This window comes from Cryptotermes secundus, unplaced genomic scaffold (genome assembly GCF_002891405.2).
Source record: "Cryptotermes secundus unplaced genomic scaffold, Csec_1.0 scaffold548, whole genome shotgun sequence".
In the NCBI taxonomy this organism is placed as follows: Eukaryota; Metazoa; Arthropoda; class Insecta; order Blattodea; family Kalotermitidae; genus Cryptotermes; species Cryptotermes secundus.
This window is the reverse complement of record NW_019732380.1, coordinates 1,257,615-1,278,117: the sequence shown is the minus strand read 5'-3', so window position 1 is coordinate 1,278,117 and position 20,503 is coordinate 1,257,615. Positions and strand designations below refer to the sequence as shown.

The 20,503-nt window shown below is 41.6% G+C and overlaps 1 protein-coding gene across 2 annotated transcripts in view; it reads right to left on the bottom strand.

The window, feature by feature from the left end:
* The window catches only part of LOC111867606 (regulating synaptic membrane exocytosis protein 1), a 395,538-nt gene that overhangs the window by 208,686 nt on the left and 166,349 nt on the right, over positions 1 to 20,503 (bottom strand). For both annotated transcript variants that reach the window (XM_033752742.1, XM_033752743.1), the window contains exon 4: positions 4,710 to 4,821. In XM_033752742.1, the coding sequence (XP_033608633.1) occupies positions 4,710 to 4,821 (112 nt within the window). The remainder of the gene's footprint in view (positions 1 to 4,709; positions 4,822 to 20,503) is intronic.

Genomic DNA, 20,503 nt, shown 5'->3' with positions numbered 1-20,503 from the left:
AAATATTAGCAATTACAGCAAAAGCAAAGTGCAGAGCTAGATAATGTAAAGGTGGACTGTAGGGTCATGGGATCCAATGGGACAAAACCCTACACGGAAGGAGAAGCCAAGCCTGACTGAAATTTATAGCGTCCCTTCCACAGATCCAACACTTTCATATCCCCTAGGCGGGAGACTTTATTTATGTCCATCCACAAGCGCTAGAATGCAGCATGAAACTGGACACAACTCTCTTCCGTATTTATAGTTACAATATGTGAGTGTGGCCCTTTGTGGCTTAATTTACGACTCTTTCAGTAACAAAAAAAAAATACGTAAAGTTATCCCTGTAACAGGCCGTGAAGGTCCATGGGGTTGTGAGATGTTGACGCTCCGACATTTTCTAGACAGTCGGCTCACAGATGGCGGTGAGGTTGTCGGCCTTACGCGTCGGCCGCGCTTTACTCCCCAGGAAGATTCCTGGTACTCGTTTCTGTTAGAGGCTAAGTCTACCCCAGGACCATAGTGCGGCTGGAAGGATTAGGTGAATTTAAAAAACCAACCACTGTTCTAAAACATTCCTCAGTCTATGTTCCTTCCTTAATGTCAAAGAACAAGTTTCACTCCCATATAAAACCTCAGGCAAAATTATAGTTTTATGTATTATAACTTCTACGTTTTTAGGCAGCAGACGTGAAGACAAAAGATTCTGGCCTGAATGGTAACAAGCATCACCCGAATTCAATCTCCTTTTTATTTCCTCCTGAATCAAATTTTGATTTGTTACTGTCGTTCCCAAATATCTGAAAATGTCCCACATTTTTGGAGGATATATTAGCTATTTTTATATTATTATTTTGAGTCGTTGTTATTTGAAAATTATATCAAGATTTATACTACATATATCGGTATGTAATTACACTTTGATGTTCAGTGACCGTAAAACTTGCGGTGAAGCCAATATGAAATTCACTAGAATATGTTTAACGTTTATCTTCAAATGTTTGTGCCTTCTTAAATGTATTATAGTGGAACCTAAATTAAAGAGACGAAAATAGAAATAAATATGCAGAAAATAAACATAGAAGGACAAGAACAAAGTAACAACGAATCAGAAAGGGGCAGAGAAAAATAAACGAAGAAAATATTATTATTAATATTGTAACTGTGATTAAATAGAACTGAAATTTAAAGTGATACAAACAATTCAGATCACCCTCCTCATGAAGAAAGCAGTCTTGTGGGATGTGGCACCGTGTAGATGTCGTGTTAACCGACGTTTCGGAGGAACGTATCGCCTCTATCTTCAGGGTAGAAGGAAAAATAAGAAATCCGCAAGCGAAGAGACCGTGAAAACCGGTACAAGCAGACTCACGGTCTCTTCGCTTGCGGATTTCTTATTTTTCCTTCTACCCTGAAGATGGAGGCGATACGTTCCTCCGAAACGTCGGTTAACACCACATCTACACGGTGCCACATCCTAGAAGACTGCTTTCTTCATAGTCACCGCCGTGAAAACCTCAAATCACCCTCCTCATGTTCACACAATATTGCAAAGAAGTGTGCTTAAATGGAAATGGTGTGTGAGTAATATAATCAATACTGAACGTATATGAGAGTGCGCAATTACAGTTTCCACAAATGTACACGCCGGTTGTAGAAATGAGAATTGGTTGGGTGCAGGAAACAAAGTCCATGTACGAACTAATGGGTCAGTTAATTGTTAAGCCGAATTTTAGTGTTGTTTATAGCCTTTTTTTTTCATAGCGGACTGGTTAAACGCTGAACTCCATAAGAGATATGTTCAGATCCAAATCACAGTACAGTTTCCGGATCATTTCCGATCCTATAACTACTTTCATGAATGTTTCATTACTAAGTCCGTTCTTATCCCGTGTAAAAGTGATCTAAATGCATGTCTGCAAGTAATGATACAGAATTTCTTTTTAATTTCCCAAGAGACTTCAAACTATTATATATCAAGTCCTAAGTTTTGGGATATATCGGCGTGTAGACCGTTGCAAGTCAACTGACGATTCGAAGGAATATGTCTCTTCCATCTTAAGGATCAAAGAATAAGCCAAACAAGCAGGTGTGATGGTTTCTTGATTGGTTTATTTGATTATGAAGATAGAAACATCATGTTTCTCCGAAACTTTGTTTGGTTTTCAAGAACTACATAGCTTTATACCCCACAAAATATAAAACTCTTCGTAATCACCGCTGTGAAGGCTTCAATTACTACGTATTACGTTACGTATTGTTGTTTACTGTACTGAATAACGAAGAGTAAAAGTCGTGTCATGACATTTACAGTTCTAACCATTTTTATGCCTCCATCAGGGATGTGATCACGAGTGTCTTGCAGTGTCTGGAGAGAAATTTCATCCATAAACTTGAATTTTACAGTAGGCCCTGGAAATAATTTTGGAATTCCCCTTACTGTGTACACAGTATTTATAGTAAGGCAAATCTATCTCTGGGCTTTAAGCTGAAGAGGTTTTAAAAAGCAAGCTGTATGTGAGACGGCTAACTGGCAGGAACAAATAGTACATTTTTCTTCGTTTATCTCCCATGCGTTCTATATGCCCCGCTCGACTTATCCTCCTTGATTTGATGAGCTGAATGTTGACCAGAGCCGAAGGACACGCTTCATATGCTGGCACCTACGTCATGTGATGAATGGTCCATGGATCGTCAGTAAGTCAACAAGATCTACATAAAGTTCAAGTGGTAGAGTTGTAACATAGCGAAGTGAACCTTATTGGTGACGTTACCTCACATTTCATTGCACAATGGGTGTGACCGTATACATAGCAATGAGAGGTAAGAAATAAAACGAAGAAGGGGATGATGCAAAGGGTGGGGCTGAAACTTGTTACGTTAAAGGGAATGTACAATTCGGGTAGGTCATGAAGTTTCCCTCTGCAAATAACGCAAACGAGATCAATGTTAGAATTAGGATCATCATCATCATAATTTCAATTTGCCATTCGCGCTTTTAATCTAAGGAATATTTCGCAGAAAAAGTGGATAACATTCGGTACATATGCGTAGCCATTCTCCACTTACTATACTTTCCAATAGCTGTATACTACTTTTTAAAAAAATAATAATTAAAATAAGCTTATATTCACATGAACACAACAATATTTGTTCGAAAGAAGGAGGGCTATTGGCTTCTCAAGTATAGCTCTCCGCTCCTGAACTTAGTTACACATAAGGTTAAAATATGGCCCAGAGCAACTGTCAGCTTCTCAAGAAATTAGTTATATATACGGTTAGTTGTATACGAGATTAAAATATGTCCGTGAACAACTATCAATTTCTCAAAACTTCCTCCGCTCCTGAAATTAGTTGTATATAAGGGTGAAACATATCCCTGAGCAACTATCAGCTTCTGAAGAATGTCTCCTCTCCTGAAAGTAGTTATATATAGGTGTGAAACATATCCCTGAGCAACTATCAGCTTCTCAAGAATGTCTTCGCTCCTGAAGTTAGTTATATATAAGGGTGAAACATATCCCTGAGCAACTATCAGCTTATCAAGAATGTCTCCGCTCCTGAAGTTAGTTATATATAAGGTTGAAACATATCCTTGAGCAACCATCAGCTTCTCAGGAATGTCTCCGGTCCTAAAACTAGTTATTGTAAGTCCGCCTGTCTACATGTATGTATCTTCTCGTATATAAGGAGTGGAATTATAGCTCGACGCAGGGTGTACTGTCATCAGATGCTATACTCCATATACCTATTATATATATTGTCCGTCCTTCGGTTCTGCTAGCCCCGGTAGAGCAATTCGACTCCTCTCACGGCGTGTTGACTGGCCACGACTTGTGTGATTAGTGGGGCTTTGGGCGTAGGGAAGTCACCTCAACACCAATTAACTGTATGGAGTCTTTATTAAATCTGCACTATTTGTACGGAAACGGCACCGTAGTGGTACACTTCACAGATTCGTGGATGTAGGCTTATTTACTGTTCACTGAGACGCACACTTAATAGTCACCACCGGGGGTGTTTACGGGGATCAGAACACGAGTGAATGTAACTTTCAGAGTCCTCCTTGCCAAGCACCCTCTGAATGGTAAATATTTGCCCTGGTTACCCAAAATTCGGGCAAAGGACCTCCCACTTCAGACGATGATTGGCTTGACCGGGCAGACTGGGAGGTTGCTTATCATTCTCCTCCAATTAGAAAAGCGAATATCCACTATTGTACAGTTTAGGGGTGAACTTTGCCACCTGCTGCGTGACTGCCAAACTGAGATTTTGGGGTAGCAGGAAACGACGCTGCTAAATTTATGACTTCCCCTGTCAAGTTTAGAATTTCTAAAGAACTCGGCCTTGTTTTACGCATTAAATTGACTGATTTACGAATGGGCAGCTGGCTTCAAGCTTGACCCGAGCCACTTGCTGCTTGTCTGAGGGGGAAAATTTCAAATTGTGAGGTGAAAGTGAGGAATTTCACAAAACCCTAACCATACACAAACATCAAGTGACCTTCCCATAAACTGGACAGTTACAATATATATATATATATCCCTGCATAAATCTGCTAGGAAGCTGGATGGGTCCCTGTGCCCTTGTGGACATGGCAGCGAAGAGTGTAGTCCCTTCCGGGAACTGGTTTAATAGCGTCCAGCCTAGTCACCATACGAGTGTTATATGAGCTGTGACGAAGTTATAAAAGTTAATTATATGCGCATATTGAAAGTTACACTCACAGTTTGCTGACGCTGGTTTCTTCCGTCTTGTTAGGTTGAGTAGTTTTGTCGTCGGTAGGCGTCGAGGCGGGATCAGGCGCCACGGGTTGTCTTGCTGGAGACAGCTTTGTCACTGCAACAAGGGAGTCAGTGAGTGACAATCCACAGCACAGAGAAAACCACGTCGTAAAAAAATAGGGTAAAGCTATCCCTCTAAGAGGCCATGGAGGCCCATAGGGTTGTGAGACGTCCACTTTCCCACGTTTTCTCTTGACAGTCGGCTCACAGATGGCGGTGAGGTTGTCAGCCCTACGCGCCGACCGACCTTTACCTCCAGGAAGATTCCTGCTACTCATTTCTGTTAGAGGTTGAGTCGCCCCAGGGCCATAGTACGGCTGGAAGGATTAGATCAATAGAAAAAATTCACCTGATCGGAACTCGAACCCGCGACCTTCCGGCTTGTAGCATAGTGCCTCAACCAACTACGCTACCACGTGCCCCCGAAAACCACTACTGTATTTAATTTCCTACGCGCTCGATAAATGAACAGACTTGAAGTAGGTCAGACTCTAAATTGTCTGAAATATATTGGTTTGTAAGTTTTTATGGGTGTGAAAATTGGTCTTTGACGGTAAGGTAAGAACACAGTATGCTGAGGAGAATATTTGAACCAAAGAGGGATGAAGTGACAGGAGGTTGTAGAAAACTGCATAATGAGGAGCTTCATAACCTACAATGATGAAGTAAAACAGAAAGAGATTGGCGGGGTATGTAGAATGCATGGTGAGAAGCCGATTTTGGTAGAAAATCCACAAGTAGAGAGCCAATAGGAAGACCTAGACATGGGTTAGAGGGTAATATTAAACGGATCTTACAGAAACTGGATGGGGTGGTATGATCTTGTTCGGGGTAGGGACCAGTGAAGGATTCCTGTGAACGCAGTAACGAATCCTCGGGTTCCATAAAATATTTGAAATTCTTTCGTAGCTGACCAAGTGGTGGCATCCTAAGAAGGGCTCAGTTTCATGGAATTAGTTAGTTAGTTAGTTAGTTAGTATGTTGTTTGGGATACGACCGCCTATGTGGCCTAGTGATCAGAGTTTCTGGCTAGAGATCCAGAGGTCCCGGATTCGATTTTCGGAGCTACTTTGCCGACAAGCGGCGATCGCTCGGTCGGTATAGTTCTCCTGCGGACTACAGGCCATGAGTTTATTTTAGCTTACATTTTTCTAATCAATTAACTGAATTTCGGACCACCATATATATATATATATGTGTGGTTTTATGAAAACGACCAAACATAGATTATATCAGCAGAAGTTTCTGGTGATAAAAAACGGAGATAGTCTCTGAAACGTCGGATAGTAATTTCATATTGACAGACTGATGTGCCGAAAACATTTCGTTGCATAGAACCGCCGTGAAAGCTTCAAACCATAATGCTAATTCGACTTTAATATAGAACTAATTTAAATTGCTCAGGATAACTCTTTGTTTATGCAGCACTGCTTCATATTTAACGAGTCTGCTGTCTAAGCAGAGTCTGTATGATCCATATAAAAATATCAGTTCGACTGCACATTATAGGCCCATGGTAAATTAGTTGTTTCCCCCTACAAAGCGGGGATGGTGACAGACAAAAAAGTACTAAAGCAAATACGGCACTGAAATCGTGGAAAAATGAATTTTTATCTCATTTGGTACGCGTTCATTTTTCCGGCAGAAAAAATACAAATTAAACGCGGCACGACGAAAGAGAAATCAAAGCAACGTTAGTTCATTAAATTCATTTTCGCCAGTTCCACCGTCTGATTTCGATATTTTCTGCAACCTGACGCCGTGTAGTCTGGTGAATATCTACTGATGTAACCGAAAAGGCTGTCGTAGAATTAACGTTATGTTCGGGGGATCCTTGGTTCGAATCCGGGTTCAGATACCGACCTGAGATTTCTTACCCCTCGGGGTAAGTCCCGGGATAATACCACGTTTAGGCCACCACCGCTTCCTTCCCGATCCTTTCCAATTCACCATACAATTCGACACTATAAAATTTAGCTACTGAGATCATCCTCGAATGACCCCAAAAGAATTAACGATGTTTCGGAAGAAGGTACTGCTTCCATCTTTAGACCTGTAAATATCGTCCGAGGTTATTCGTGTTTTTCCACAGACCCTCCTGCCATATATATATGTATACCATTCCACTCTATGAATTTTGACTAACAGTGTCATAAAAATAACAAAATAACTTACCGACGTTTCGGTAAAACGCAGTACCTCGATCTGCCGGTTGGTAAATATTGACCACACTACACAGCGTCACAGCCTACAACACTGTCGTCATAATTATCGCATTGAATAGTTTGTTTCCCCCTACAAAGCGGGGCCAGAGGTCCCGGGTTCGATTCCCGGCGCTACCAGATTTTCTCAGAAGTAGTGGGTCTGGAACGGGGTCCACTCAGCCTGGTGAGGATAGCTAAGGAACTACCTGAATGGAAAAGTAGCGGATCCGGTCTTGAAAACCGAGATTAACGGCCGTGGGGACCCGTTGCGCTGACCACGCCACACCCTCTATCCGCGGAAGTTGACACTAACTTCGCCGACAAGCGGCGGTCGTTCGGTCGGTATAGTTCGCTTCCGGACTACAGGGCACGGAGTTTGTTTTTGTTTGAGCATCTTGCCTCACACTCATTATTTTTATAAGAAGACGTCTTAAATGGATAACACTGGTTCCAAAGGGCGAGTTCTCATAAGCACTAAACCTTCTTACTTGTATTCGGGATTAGTGGATTTTTGGATTCTATCATCCGGAATTCTAAAGAACTTCTAACGAGTGATTGGGGTTGGGCTTCTTTAACCGAACCAACAGAGTAAGTGTCTCCCAGCCTCTCACCTCAGGATGGAAATAGATTCAGTTTCTGAAACGCTGTGTTCCTTTAATGTTCTTAAATTACCGGGACGTAAACAAGGTCCAAACGCCCTGTAATCCTGAGTGTTATAAACCAGTGGCTCTCAACCACTGTGAGAACGCGGCCTGTAAATTACTTTTTATAAGACGAGGGCCCACTTGAGAAACACTGTTATAAACCATCGCCAGTAACACTTTAGAATCTGAGAGATATCTGTTTCGACTGTCGGATATCAGAGTAGATATCCTAACTGAGGGTATTCGTGGTTTTTCTCAACACTTAAATGAGAATGCCAGAATGGTACCTTGAAATTGTCATAAACGCTTTCCCGCCGATATTTTCAGTTTCACCGGACGCGATTCCTCCTCTTCGATGCTAAATTAATGCTTCAGTCGATACAGTGTCATTAAATAAGTAACAGTCCATCCCTAAACGCTTCCAATTTCCCTGCTGTTTAAAGATTTAAGTACAATACAAATTTTGAAAAAAAAAAGTGAAAAAAGGTAAAGCTATCCGTCTAACAGGCCGTGGAGGCCCATATGGTTGTGAGACGTCGAGGCTCCCACATTTTTGTCTAGAAAATCAGCTCACAGACGGCAGTAAGGTTTTCAGCCTTATGCTCCGGCCGCCGTTTACCCCAAGGAATATTCCTGGTACTCCTTTCTGTTAGAGGCTGTCTCGAACCCAGCGCCATAGTGCGGCTGGAAGTATTAGGTCGACTGAAAGAAATTCACATCATCGACTCGAACCCGCGACTTTCTGGCTTATAGCATAGTGCCTCAACCAATTTCGCTACCGCTTGCCCGTTTATCATACAAACCTTGTACAGTGAGAATATTTCCATTTATAATAATTTCAGAATTGGATTGACTATATTTTAAATTTTACCTTCAGAATTCGGAACTGTTGCTAAGTTTCACAATATCATCTGCCCCTTTTGTGACATACAAGAACTTATTTATGCATTTAGAGAAGGCTTTGAAAGATAAAGTTGTACACGGGACGAGAAAAGAAACTCTTAAAAAAGTTCAATAAATTCTGATGTCAGATTCACATCAATCCAACAATAAAACGAACGAATAGCATGCCTTGTGCGAACTCTACAAAATAGAAGTTATAGCTTCTGTATTTTTAAATAAATGTTTACCAAAATTTCCGAATATAATACGGGCAAAAAGATCATCTTTCAGTTGGTTTTCGTTATTAATCGAAATGCCCGAACTGACAGATTGATGTGTATGTTTATATGGCCATTTGCCAAACGTCAGGCACAATTCGCATTTCAAGAGCAAGGAATTTACAGGGTCTGCCCTTATTGTGCAGACTTCAAATTTTATGAATGCTGTATTCATGATGTTACACTTATGTTACCTAAATATACACTGCTCTTGTGTTATCATGGAATGTCACTCGAGTCAGAATATTTTTATTGTTTACAATTTTAAATATTTTACAGATTTATTACAAATATCCATCCATCCATCGATCTTAATTCCTGTTGCTCCCACTTGGAGCATAGGGCATCCGTGAAACGCTTCGTTTCACTCCAGTTTCTTAATTTTAGAGACTCCGTAGGACTCTCGTTGCAAGGCCGCTACCAATACACAGGACAACACAAACACACAATGAACGCACACACAGATATCCATGTCTTCAGTGGGATTCGAACACATGATCCCACTGTTTGACCAACCGAAGACATTTCATACCTTAGACTGGGCGCACAATGGTCAGCTTATTTTCTTATTACTAGGCATATATATATATAGCGCAGCGCCGGTCACGGTAACCAAGAGGTCTAAGCCATGCACTGTCTTCGCTCGCTCGGAAGCCGGGATCGTGTGTTCGAATCCCACTCAGGGCATGAATATTTTGTGTTTTTGTGTGGGCGTTTTTCTGTGTTTGTGTACAGGTAAAGGCCTTGTGACGGGCTGATCACCCGCCCAAGGAGCCCTATCGAATGCCTAAGATCTAGTAAACTGAAGTGAAACGGAGAATTTCATAGAGACAGGACAAGGCCCAAATTGGGGCTGTAGCGCCATAGGAAAAAAGAAGACCTGTATATAGACTAGAATAAACACGCGCCCCCATACGGATCTGTACACACCAGCATTCCATAGGATTTCTAAATGTTGTTGGAATGATATGATTAGTAAAATGTTGTTTCTGAGTTAATTTTGCTACTAATTAATTTCTGTGACCATATAATTTTAGAAGATGCTTCATGCTTATTATTAAGACATTTAATTTCCGCAGTTATGTACGTAATATACGTAGAAATAGATAAACATCATAAATATCTGATAATTCAGATGCGACATTGAATGTTTATATTGGGACAGGTACAGACATTCTGTGCTTACGTCCATGTACATTTAAATTTAATCTTACCCATTCATTACTTGCCCCACAAATTTACACGTTTTTATAATTTAACAAAATTTTCACTTACGGCGTGTATATTTTCAACTGATTTGTGTACGTCACCTGATGATGACCGTTTGCGGTTGAAACATGTAGTGTATATTTAGAAAGAAACTACTTCAATACATGTTTGTGTGATGGTTAAACTTATACTTATGGTAAAAAAGAAAGGCAAAGCTATCCCTGTAATAGGCCGCACAGGCCCATAGTATTGCGAGACGCCGAGGCTCCCACATTTTCTAGATAGAAGTCTCAGAGATTGCGGTGAGGCTGTCAGTCTCACGCGCTGGCCGTCCTTTATCCACAGGAAGATCTCTGGTACTCATTTCTGTCAGAGGGTGAGTCGACCCAAGGACAGTAGTGCATCTGGAATGGTTAGGTCAAATGGAAATCCAATGGCCTCATCGGAAATCGAACCTGCGACCTTCCTTCTTGTTGTATAGTGCCTCAACCAACTATACTACGACGCGCCCATCCTACGCCTGTGGCCCCACATAAATTACGGTGACAATTAATAAAACAACACACTAGCAGGTATTTTGTAAAGGTAAATTTGTCCCTGTGCTTGACGAATTAAGCACTACGACAAGAAGGCGTATGGAGGAGAGGATATATAGAGCCAGTTATTCCTGACGTCGGCAATAGCTGGAGGTGAGTGGTCAGCTTCACTCCCCGGCCCCTTTACGGCCGGGGAAAGAGCCCTCGGTGCCTAATGGATAGGTCCTATCCGATAGGAGGTTTGGTGAACCCCAGAGCCGGTCTGGACGATTTGGAGAAAAGAAAAAATTTGACCCTAACGGGACTCAAACTCCAACCCCTCAGCCGTCCAGTCCGTAGCCAGTCGCTATATCGACTATACATTGAATACTTATTATATTTTTTCCATATACTAATTACATACTCTTTTTTTAATTCGCTTATTGGGGTGGTGGAGCCCAACTTTAGTCCACTCGGCACGGCGGCCAATGATTGGCCTATTGTACCAGCCCCAGATGATAGATAAGGGTGATCGTGGAGCAATTAGTGGAATGAAGATTGGCAGGGAAAACCGAAGTACTCGGAGAAAACCCTCCCAACCGCCCCTTTGTCCACCACAAATCCCACTTGATCAGACTCGGGATTGAACCAGGGCCGTCGCGGTGGGAAGCCAGGGACTAACCGCTTGAGCTTTGGCGCGGCCACAATTAAATACTTACTTACTTACTCATGGAGCTGAGCCCTTCTTGAGGAGCCGCCAATTGTGCAGCTACTCAAGAATTTCCCAGCATTTTATGGATACCGAAGGTTCATTACCGTGTTCACAAGAGCCCTCCATTTGTCCCTATCCTGAACCAGATCAATCCAAACCATACCGTCCTATCCTACCCCTCTAAGATCCATTTTAATATTGTCTCCTTCTGGCTTTCCCACCTGTATCCTATAGGCATTCCTTTTCCCCTCCATCCGTGCTACATGCCCTGTCAACCTCATCCTCCTTATATTAATTACATATATTATTATATTAATTTAAAGCGGTAAGATTCGCAAATTTGTGGCCAGCGTGAATAACTGCTATTCAGTACCTCATGTATGCATTCGCTGACCGACGCATCGCTCAACTGAGTCACGACCACAACTGCTTACGTGTCCTCATGGAGGACGCTGATTGATGTAATCTCACACCAGAAAATGTGTCCGTTGGCAAAAACACGCAACAGAACAAAGACCACCAGAACACAGATGTAAATGTTTGTGTACGGGGATGCGGAAATTAAAAGCGAAATGTGGCAGCTGACGAAATGTAAAATAAATTCTGAAGCAATTCAGTTGTAATGTAGCAGCCATATGACCCACAGGTATTGTACTATAGCAACATAATAAAAACATGTTCGTATTATTTTATGTTGTGATTGTACACAGTACATAACTTGAAAGAAATAAGTCTTCTGGGATTTGGCACCCTGTATATGTGGTGTTAACCGACGTTTCGGAGGAACGTATCGCCTCCATCTTCAGGGAAGAAGAAAAAATATATAAGAAATCTGCAAGCAAAGAGACCGTGAGAACCGGTAAAAGCAGTCTGCTGAGGCCATACGTTCCTCCGAAACGTCGGTTAACACCACATATACACGGTGCCAAATCCCAAAAGACTGCTTTCTTCATAGTCACAGCCGTGAAAGCCTCAAATCTTACATAGTACATAACTTGTAATATATTGCACATTTAAAAACAAATTTGAAAATTGAAGTAAATAACAAACAGGTTTTTGACGTTTTACTTTTAAATGCATAGAAATTGGCAAACTGAGAAACTGAAAATCAATTCTGACAAATTTTCCGGCAGAGTCAGGTTTCAATACGTGTTTCCATATGCGAAACTTCCTCGCGAAAATCTACCGTTAATATCAAGGAAAATATTCCTGTGTATAAACAAAATATGTTAAAGTTTATATGGATAAGGAGGTAGATCTCCACTCATTCCTAAACTTGGAATAGGTGGAGTTACATGAAAAATAATTTAATTTTTCTCCTCTCAGGCTGGTAAAACTATAACACTCAATATTTGCGTTCAGAAGTGCTTCTATTGGATCTCGGTAGGGAAGTCCTTCTCTCTAGACTGAGGCTTATCGTGATTTTCTTTAGTCCCTCCAGGCCAATGCCGTGATAACAATCCAGTTGTGCCACAACCACGTCCGTTCTTTCTCAAATTCATTACTCATTAAACATCCAACCATTCGACGCCATGAAGTCTGCATCCTGACAGCGTAATATAACCCACAATGGGAACGCATTTCCATGTTCTCCTATGTTCTCTCTATCCGTCTCTTCCTCTCCCTGGCGCCATGGCCAGATTTCGGTCTTGGTCTGCTCCAGTGCGGATGCAAAGTTCTTACTCAGACACATGGAGGAGGAAAAAAATACCTAGTGATATCATCATTAATATTAATATTATTAATAATAAAATTACTATTATTGTTATTATTGTCATGTGAAGGGGTTTGCGTGTGATTTATAAGACGGGCTATGGATTGATTGACACCTTATTAACACACAGCTCGGGACTACATGCAATTCAGTTCTATCGCTGATCAACACACTTAACAGTTCACCGTTATACACGCAATCGGGTTCTCAATCTTCACTAGTCGTATCCTGGCAACGGATTTATAGCCGTCTCACTATAACTTCAGCGCATATGAAGTCTTCTTTGGACAGTCTAATTAATTTTTTGTCATTTTTTCTCAATCGCTTTCGACTGCCATCTCCAGAACTCGACCCATTTATCGGCAACAATTAAGCTGAACTCTCTCAGTTTCTGATAACTGACTCTTCGTCAAGTCAAAGTCACATTGCGACTGACGGCCAGTCAGTCAGTCAGTCAGTCAGTAAGTCTTGGTGTCTGGGACTCATGACCAGATATTTATTACTGTTTGACACTTACGGTCTTGTTTTGTGGGGCGCCCTCTCTAACGAGAGGATGGGTGTGTTACCGCCAGCGCAGTCTTTCTCGGGTCCGAATTCCGTGGGACTCGTGACCATATTTTACTGTCTCACATTTGAGACATCTCTTTTCGTCGCCTCCTACGACTCGGAGGGTCCTTCACAGGATCATTTCTGTAGTACGTATCCTCACACTTGACTCTATGTCAAAGTCAAAGTCACATTGCGACTGACGGTCAGTCAGTCTGTCTGTCTTGGTGTCGAGCCCCGATTGGGGCTCATGACTATGCTGCTGGACAATTCTTTATAACCACTTTGCACGGACAACGCAGAAAGCACAGCCTCTGTTGTTAAGGAGACATGTTTACTGATCAGTTGGTTAGCAATGGACGTCCTATTGTTGGGCGTTTTTGCTTCCGCGGGAATGCGTTTATCGAGTCGCTGCCTAACAATGGGTATACAATCACGTTATTATTGTCGTCATTGTTTTTATTTTATTATTGGCCTTTAGGCTGTTAAGTCACAAGAAAATAACTTACGAACTGAAATGAATTATTCTGTTATTATCAATTATTTTTTCATCTGACATCATTACGTTTATTGTAAATATATATATTGAGATGTACGGATTGTTTGTTCAGAATATTGGTTTTATTCATGCAACTTAGTTTCTAGTATTCTCTTATATTACTTGTGTTATTTCTCTTCTTTCTTGTTTTCTTTTCTATCTATCCGTCTGTCTACCTACCTACCTACTTGTCTATATATCTATCTATCTATGGCTCTGCAGTCCTATCGCAATGACGCTGCATACACAAAGAATAAAACAAACACAGAATAAACGCACACAGACATCAGGCCTGAAGTGGAATTAGAACCCACAACCTTATTGTTCGAGTGGGCGAAGACTGTTCATGCCTTAGACCGCGGGGTTCAGTGATCGGTGAGATTAAGTAAAAAGTAAAGCTATCCCTGTACCTGACCGTGAAGGCCCATAGGTTTGTGAGACGTTGAGGCTCCCACACTATATAGACAATCGGCTCAAAGATGGCGGTAAGGTTGTCAGCCTTACGCGCCGGCTGCGCTTTACTTCCCAGGAAAATTATTTAATTAATTCCTGGTACTCATTTTTGTTAGAGGCTGAGTGAACCCCAGGGCCATAGTGCGGCTGGAAGGATTAGGTTAATTGAAAAAAATAGTCACTTCATCGGGACTTGAACCCGCCACCTTCCGGCATGTAGCATAGTACCTCAACCAACTACGCTACCACGTGCCTCCGGTGAGATTAAGTACTTACTTACTTACTCATGGAGCTGAGTCATTCTTGAGGAGCCGCCAATTCTGCAGCTACTCAAGAATTTCCTAGCATTTTATGGAACCCGAAGGTTCATCACCATGTTCACAATTGCCCTCCACTGGTCCCTATCCTGAGCCAGAGCTAAATCCATACCATCCCATCCTATCTCTCTAAGATCCATTTTAATATTGTCCACCCACCTACGCCTTGGTCTTCCCTGTTGTCTCTTTCCTTCTGGCTTTCCCACCAATATCCAATACGAATTCCTGGTCGCCCCCATTCGTGCTACATGACCTGCCCACCTCATAGTATACAAAATTAAAATAGGCATTCCCTGACCGTTACAGTCGAAACAGAATCGTCAAGTGAATTAAGATATCAGAAACTATGCTCCGTGAGGTTGGAGATTCTAATGCCCAGTTCGTCGGATTCCACTACACCTCACTCCTGAAACTTACAGCAGAATGGAGCCTGCTTTCATTGCCTATTCATTTTTCTCCTTGTTGTTTTAAAACTGAGTTTCCTACATTTAAATCAATACGTGAGCCCCGACACAAGCAGAGTGTCAAGATGTGTTGCCAAGGGAAATCAATAGTGGCAGTCCCCGCTCTTACGAACAGTTACGTTCCTGGTGTGAGTTCATAAAGTTAAATTTCATAATGCGAATCGATATCTCCCATTGGTTCAATGATATAATTGGCGGTTATTTCCCCGAACGCGCAAGCATTGGCAAAAAAGAGATATCACCAATTTTACTGCTTGAAACGGAACATGTATGAGAACAGACTATGCCATGACCAACTGACACGTTGTGATATAACAATACTAATAAAAATTGTTAAAATTGTGTAGAGACGACAAATGCCTTTACATGGTGCACACCGGAGCAGAGCCCAGGGAAACATTATTAGTAGGTTCTAAAGGGTTCTGACGGTGGTGTATAACACTCAGAATTACTGGGATTTTGGATTTTGTCCATCGTCCTGTATTCTAGAAATTATAAACCACAGCGTTTCGGAAAATGGATCTATTTCCGTCGTCAGGTGAAGGGGGAAGTTATCCACTCAGTTAGGTCCCTTAAAAAGAGCTCACCTCAATCCCTGGGCCAGTGATTGAGGTTAGCTTTTCCTAAAGCAACCAAGTAAGTGTGTTCCCTCTCACCTAAGGACGGAAAGACATTCAGTTTCCGAAACGTTTTTTTATAGTTTCTAGAATACAGGACGATGGACAAAGTCCAGAAAACCAGTAATTCTGAAGGAAACTTTAAGTCTGTGTCCGTTTTAGTTTGCACGTATTCGTTTTTGTTCGGATGGGATTTAGAATGAACGAGTTTTGTTTTCGGATTGCATGTCAAGTTGAGTGTTTACACGTCAATATCGGTTTTCCTATTAGCGAAACTTCGTAATTAGAATCTTCGTAAAACGAGGAATACATTTTAGTCTTATAGTATTCTCAGTAAAATGCAATGTTAACATAACTTTGAATGATAGAATGAAATATGAAGGCTTCCTGAACTCTGTGTGTTGGCACAGACCCCTCATGTGTGCCATTATTTCTGCTCTGCGTTCTGAAATAGGTTTTGCTATATATAGAACGGCAGCTTGCCCGGGGCGAGTTAATTCTGTGATATGGCTAGTAGAATTCGGAATAATCATTTATATTTACGGGCCATAAGCATTGTTTTTCTGTGAAATATGAACGGGACTGCTAAAACAAAATACATATGATAATTACATTTAAGAACCCCTCCTTTTACAAAGCTTACTTATGGAACTGAGCCCTTCTGGAGGAGCCACCCCTTTTTTAAAGCTACAATTCGAAAATGTAGGAAACTGCATCTTCTGAAATCCTGTATACGATTTGAGGTTTCGAAGACTGTGAAGCTTCATATGGTAATTTTCTTGGTCATGACACCACGTAATTTGGTGTCTGGATACTGTCACGGTTTTGGGTGACTTATGAGAGGGGGTTTGGATGGGATGATTGGATTTATTGCACTATATAGTTTCACATAACTGGGAACTGCAGGCAAGACAGAGCTACTCTACATACTCTCCCGTTCACCGTTGCAGACACACTAGTTTCCCACCCTTCAGTAGTCGTATCCAGGCAACGGATTTATAGCAATTTCAGTTCAAATCATACGCGAAGTCTCCTTTGCACAGTCTAATTCCTTTCTTACTATTTCTTTTCAATCACCTCCAACTGCCGTCTCCAGAACTGGAATCAAACCCAATTCTAGTCAAGTCATTCATTACAGTCCTGTTTTTGAGGGGCGCCCTCTCTGACGAGACGACGGGTCAGTGTTTTGTATATGCTACTGGTCCTTGCCAGCGTAGTCTTTCTCACGTCCGAGTCCCTTGGAACTCGCGACCATATTTTACTGTCTCAGATTTTAAACTTCCCTTTTCGTCGCCTCCTACGACTCGCAGGGTCACGGTGGAGGTATTCGACCCCTCCTCCACACGGGTGCCCAGTTCTAGCTGCGTGAGATCCTCGTCATATAGCTTCGGGTCAGATCACACAGAAAACACATCAGTTTCCTAGCAACGTATATCCTCTATTGTTGCGTATTCCTTGCTGTGGGATGTGTTTACTAAATCGTTGCTTAGCAATGGGACTGTGCGTCACAATATAAACCTGATTTTTAAATTCGCCGTTCTTATTTTATAATTGAATTGTTTCTATATTAAATTAAATTGGCAATTAAAAAATTAAACAATATAAATAAATATGCCCCTATGCTTAATTAACTACTACGCCATGAAGACGTATAAGAAAGTAGAAGTATAGCTTCACACATTCTAAACCTCGATGCTATACAGAGGTGAGTGGCCAGCGCCATCTTCAGAACCCATTGTGCCCTTTGGAAATGGGGTTGGTTGGGCCCCAAAGCCAGGCCAAACATCTTCTTCGGCAGGAATCAAACGCCGATTCCTCAACCGCTTAACCTCCCTCCTCCGGGACACTGGTTCTCTTAGATAAGAGCTGCAAAGCCGCTCTGTAACGTGTGAGAAGACACAGAGGTTTTGACTCTGTAGTGAACCGAACTTCAAATACTCTAACAATTCTGGAAGCTCTTGTAGTTTCCAAAAATAATTTACCTCATAGCAAGACGGACAACTTTCATATGTATTCACAATAAAAAAAAAGTAAGGTAAAGCTATCCCTGTAACAGGCCGTGGAGGCCCATAGGGTTGTGAGATGCTGAGGTTCCCACATTTTCTAGACAAGTGGCTCACAGATAGCGGTGAGGTTGTCAGCCTTACGCGCCGGCCGCCCTTTACTCCCAAGAATATTCCTGGTACTCATTTCTGTCAGAGGCTGAGTCGATCCTAGGGACATAGTGCGGCTGGCTGGAAGGATTAGGTCAAATGAAAAAAAAATCCTATGGCCTCATCGGGATTCGATGTATTCACCATATAAAAATTAATTCTTTTGTGTAGCAAATAAGTTTAAAACTGGCGAGTAGGGTTCGTCATGCTTGCATAAAAAGTTTAATTTTAAAGTGCGTGTTCTGGTTTTCCAGTTGAACTATTTTTGCAACAAGTTTGAAACAAAAGTTCGTAGTATCATCATACTACCGTTATGCTTGGCAGAAAGCAGCAGTAACTGCATACACTTCAGATCCTGATGCACAGACATTGTAGTAAAAGCTCCTGAGAAAAATAATGGCTTTAGTGTCTTCCAACGACAGGACAATGCAATAAATATTGAATAAACCCTTTCCATCCAGCCAGCTGTTGTGTGTGTGTTTTTTTTTTTACGAAATCCTTTAAGGGATATGAGTTGATTCTTCTCTCCCGTCCAAAACTTCTTCTCTATTTACTGTTTCAGTTGTCCAAGTTCAGTTCTCCTGGCGATAAGTGTTTAGATAACAAAATTCTATCATGTGACATTGAATAGTTTCGTAGATACGACCAAAACTTTCTTCTATCATGGAGACTGAGACAGCTGGTTCCTCCGAAACGTTAGTTATCTATCTACCAAACTACGCAGCATCGCATCTGATTTCAGTTCTGCCTATACGCGCTCCCCAGCACAACTCTCCAACCTGAAGCTTCCGATTACGTCATGAGAGTCTTGAAGTGACAAGCATCCAGACAAAGAAATACCTGAGAAAGCAGCATCAGTTGGAGGCTTATAAGATTGTCACGATGAGAGCGAAGAAAGGGAGTTACGAAATTATCACAAGGGAAAAACAACGGGAAAGGAAAGCTGACGGATGTTCGCTGTGTAGTTCGGGAGACGGCAGACTTGGAAACGAGGACTGATACAATGGGACGGGACACGTGGGCAAAAACGAGTACTGTGACGAGATAGGATCACTATACGGAATAACTGACGGGGGAAAAATGATATTCCAGAACAAAACATGACATTGTCACATGCAGAGAACTGAGGTCAGCGGAGCACGCAATATCGACAAACTGTAAAAGCTGTTAAAGCTATCCCTGTAACAGGGCGTGGAGGCGAGGCTCCCACACTTTCTCTAGACAGTCGGTTCACAGATGGCGGTGAGGTTGTCAGCCTTATGCGCCGGCCGCCCTTTACCCCCCACGCAGATTCCTGGTACTCAATTCTGCTAGATGCTGAGTCGACCCCAGGGCCATAGTGCGGCTGGAAGGATTAGATCAATTGAAAAATCCAGTGACCTCATCTGGAATCGAATCCACGACCTTCCGGCTTGTAGCATACTGTCTAAACCAACCACGCTACCGCGTAACCCAGCAATAGCAGTAGTAGTAGTAGTAGTAGTAGTAGTAGTAGTAGTAGTAGTAGTAGTAGTAGTAGTAGTAGTAGTAGTAGTAGTAGTAGTAGCAGTTCCATTAAAATTCAAAATTATTATTTAAAGTTGAGAAAAGTAAAATATATATTTACAATGGTTAAGACTGGTATTTTAGTGACTGCAAAAACTGCGGCTAATAGAACACATAACAGCAAGAAGCATCTAGCCGATCAGAGTGGCCTATCTAAGGTATGAACTGTCTTCGTCTGCTCACCCAACGAGATCATGGGTTCGAATGGCACTTGAGGCATGGATTTCTGTGTTTGTGTTGTCCTGTGTAGGTAGCGGTCTTGCGTCGGGCTGATCCCCAATCCGTGGATCTCTACCGACTCTCTGCAAGATCCACAATTTCAGAATTAATTTCTGAATCTGAGCCGAATCATCAAGGTAGAAGAAGAAATAATTAGTTTTAATTACATAAATATGTAACGTTAATTAACCAATTATATGAGCAATAATGCCGATCACAGTGGCCGAGCGGTCTAAGACAAAACTGCCTTCGCCCATTCGAACACTGGGATCGTGGGTTGGAATCTCACTAAAGGCACGGATGTCTGCGTGTATATTTATTCTGTGTTTGTGTCGCTCTTTGTGTAGCCCCGTCCAAGGAGTCCTACTGACTGTGTATAGATTAAGAATCTGTAGAGCCATATTATTATTATTATTATTATTATTATTATTATTTAAACATGAATTGAATTGCTTTAAATTAGGATGTTGAGCTGCCGCACGATTAAATAAGAATTAATTGGGTTATTATTATTATTAACTTCTATGTGTGTATGTGTATTGCCTTTTCATCACGCGATGGAATAACCATTTGAAATGTACTTATTTTATTTCCTCGCCTGTTAAGGCTAAATTATTGTATTTTTGTTTTCTTTCTTGGAATTGTTACTAATGTACTAGTGCTAACTTTGTAATTGGCCACTGTGCTGTTAAGTTGGCACATAAATAAACACGAATTGAATTGAATT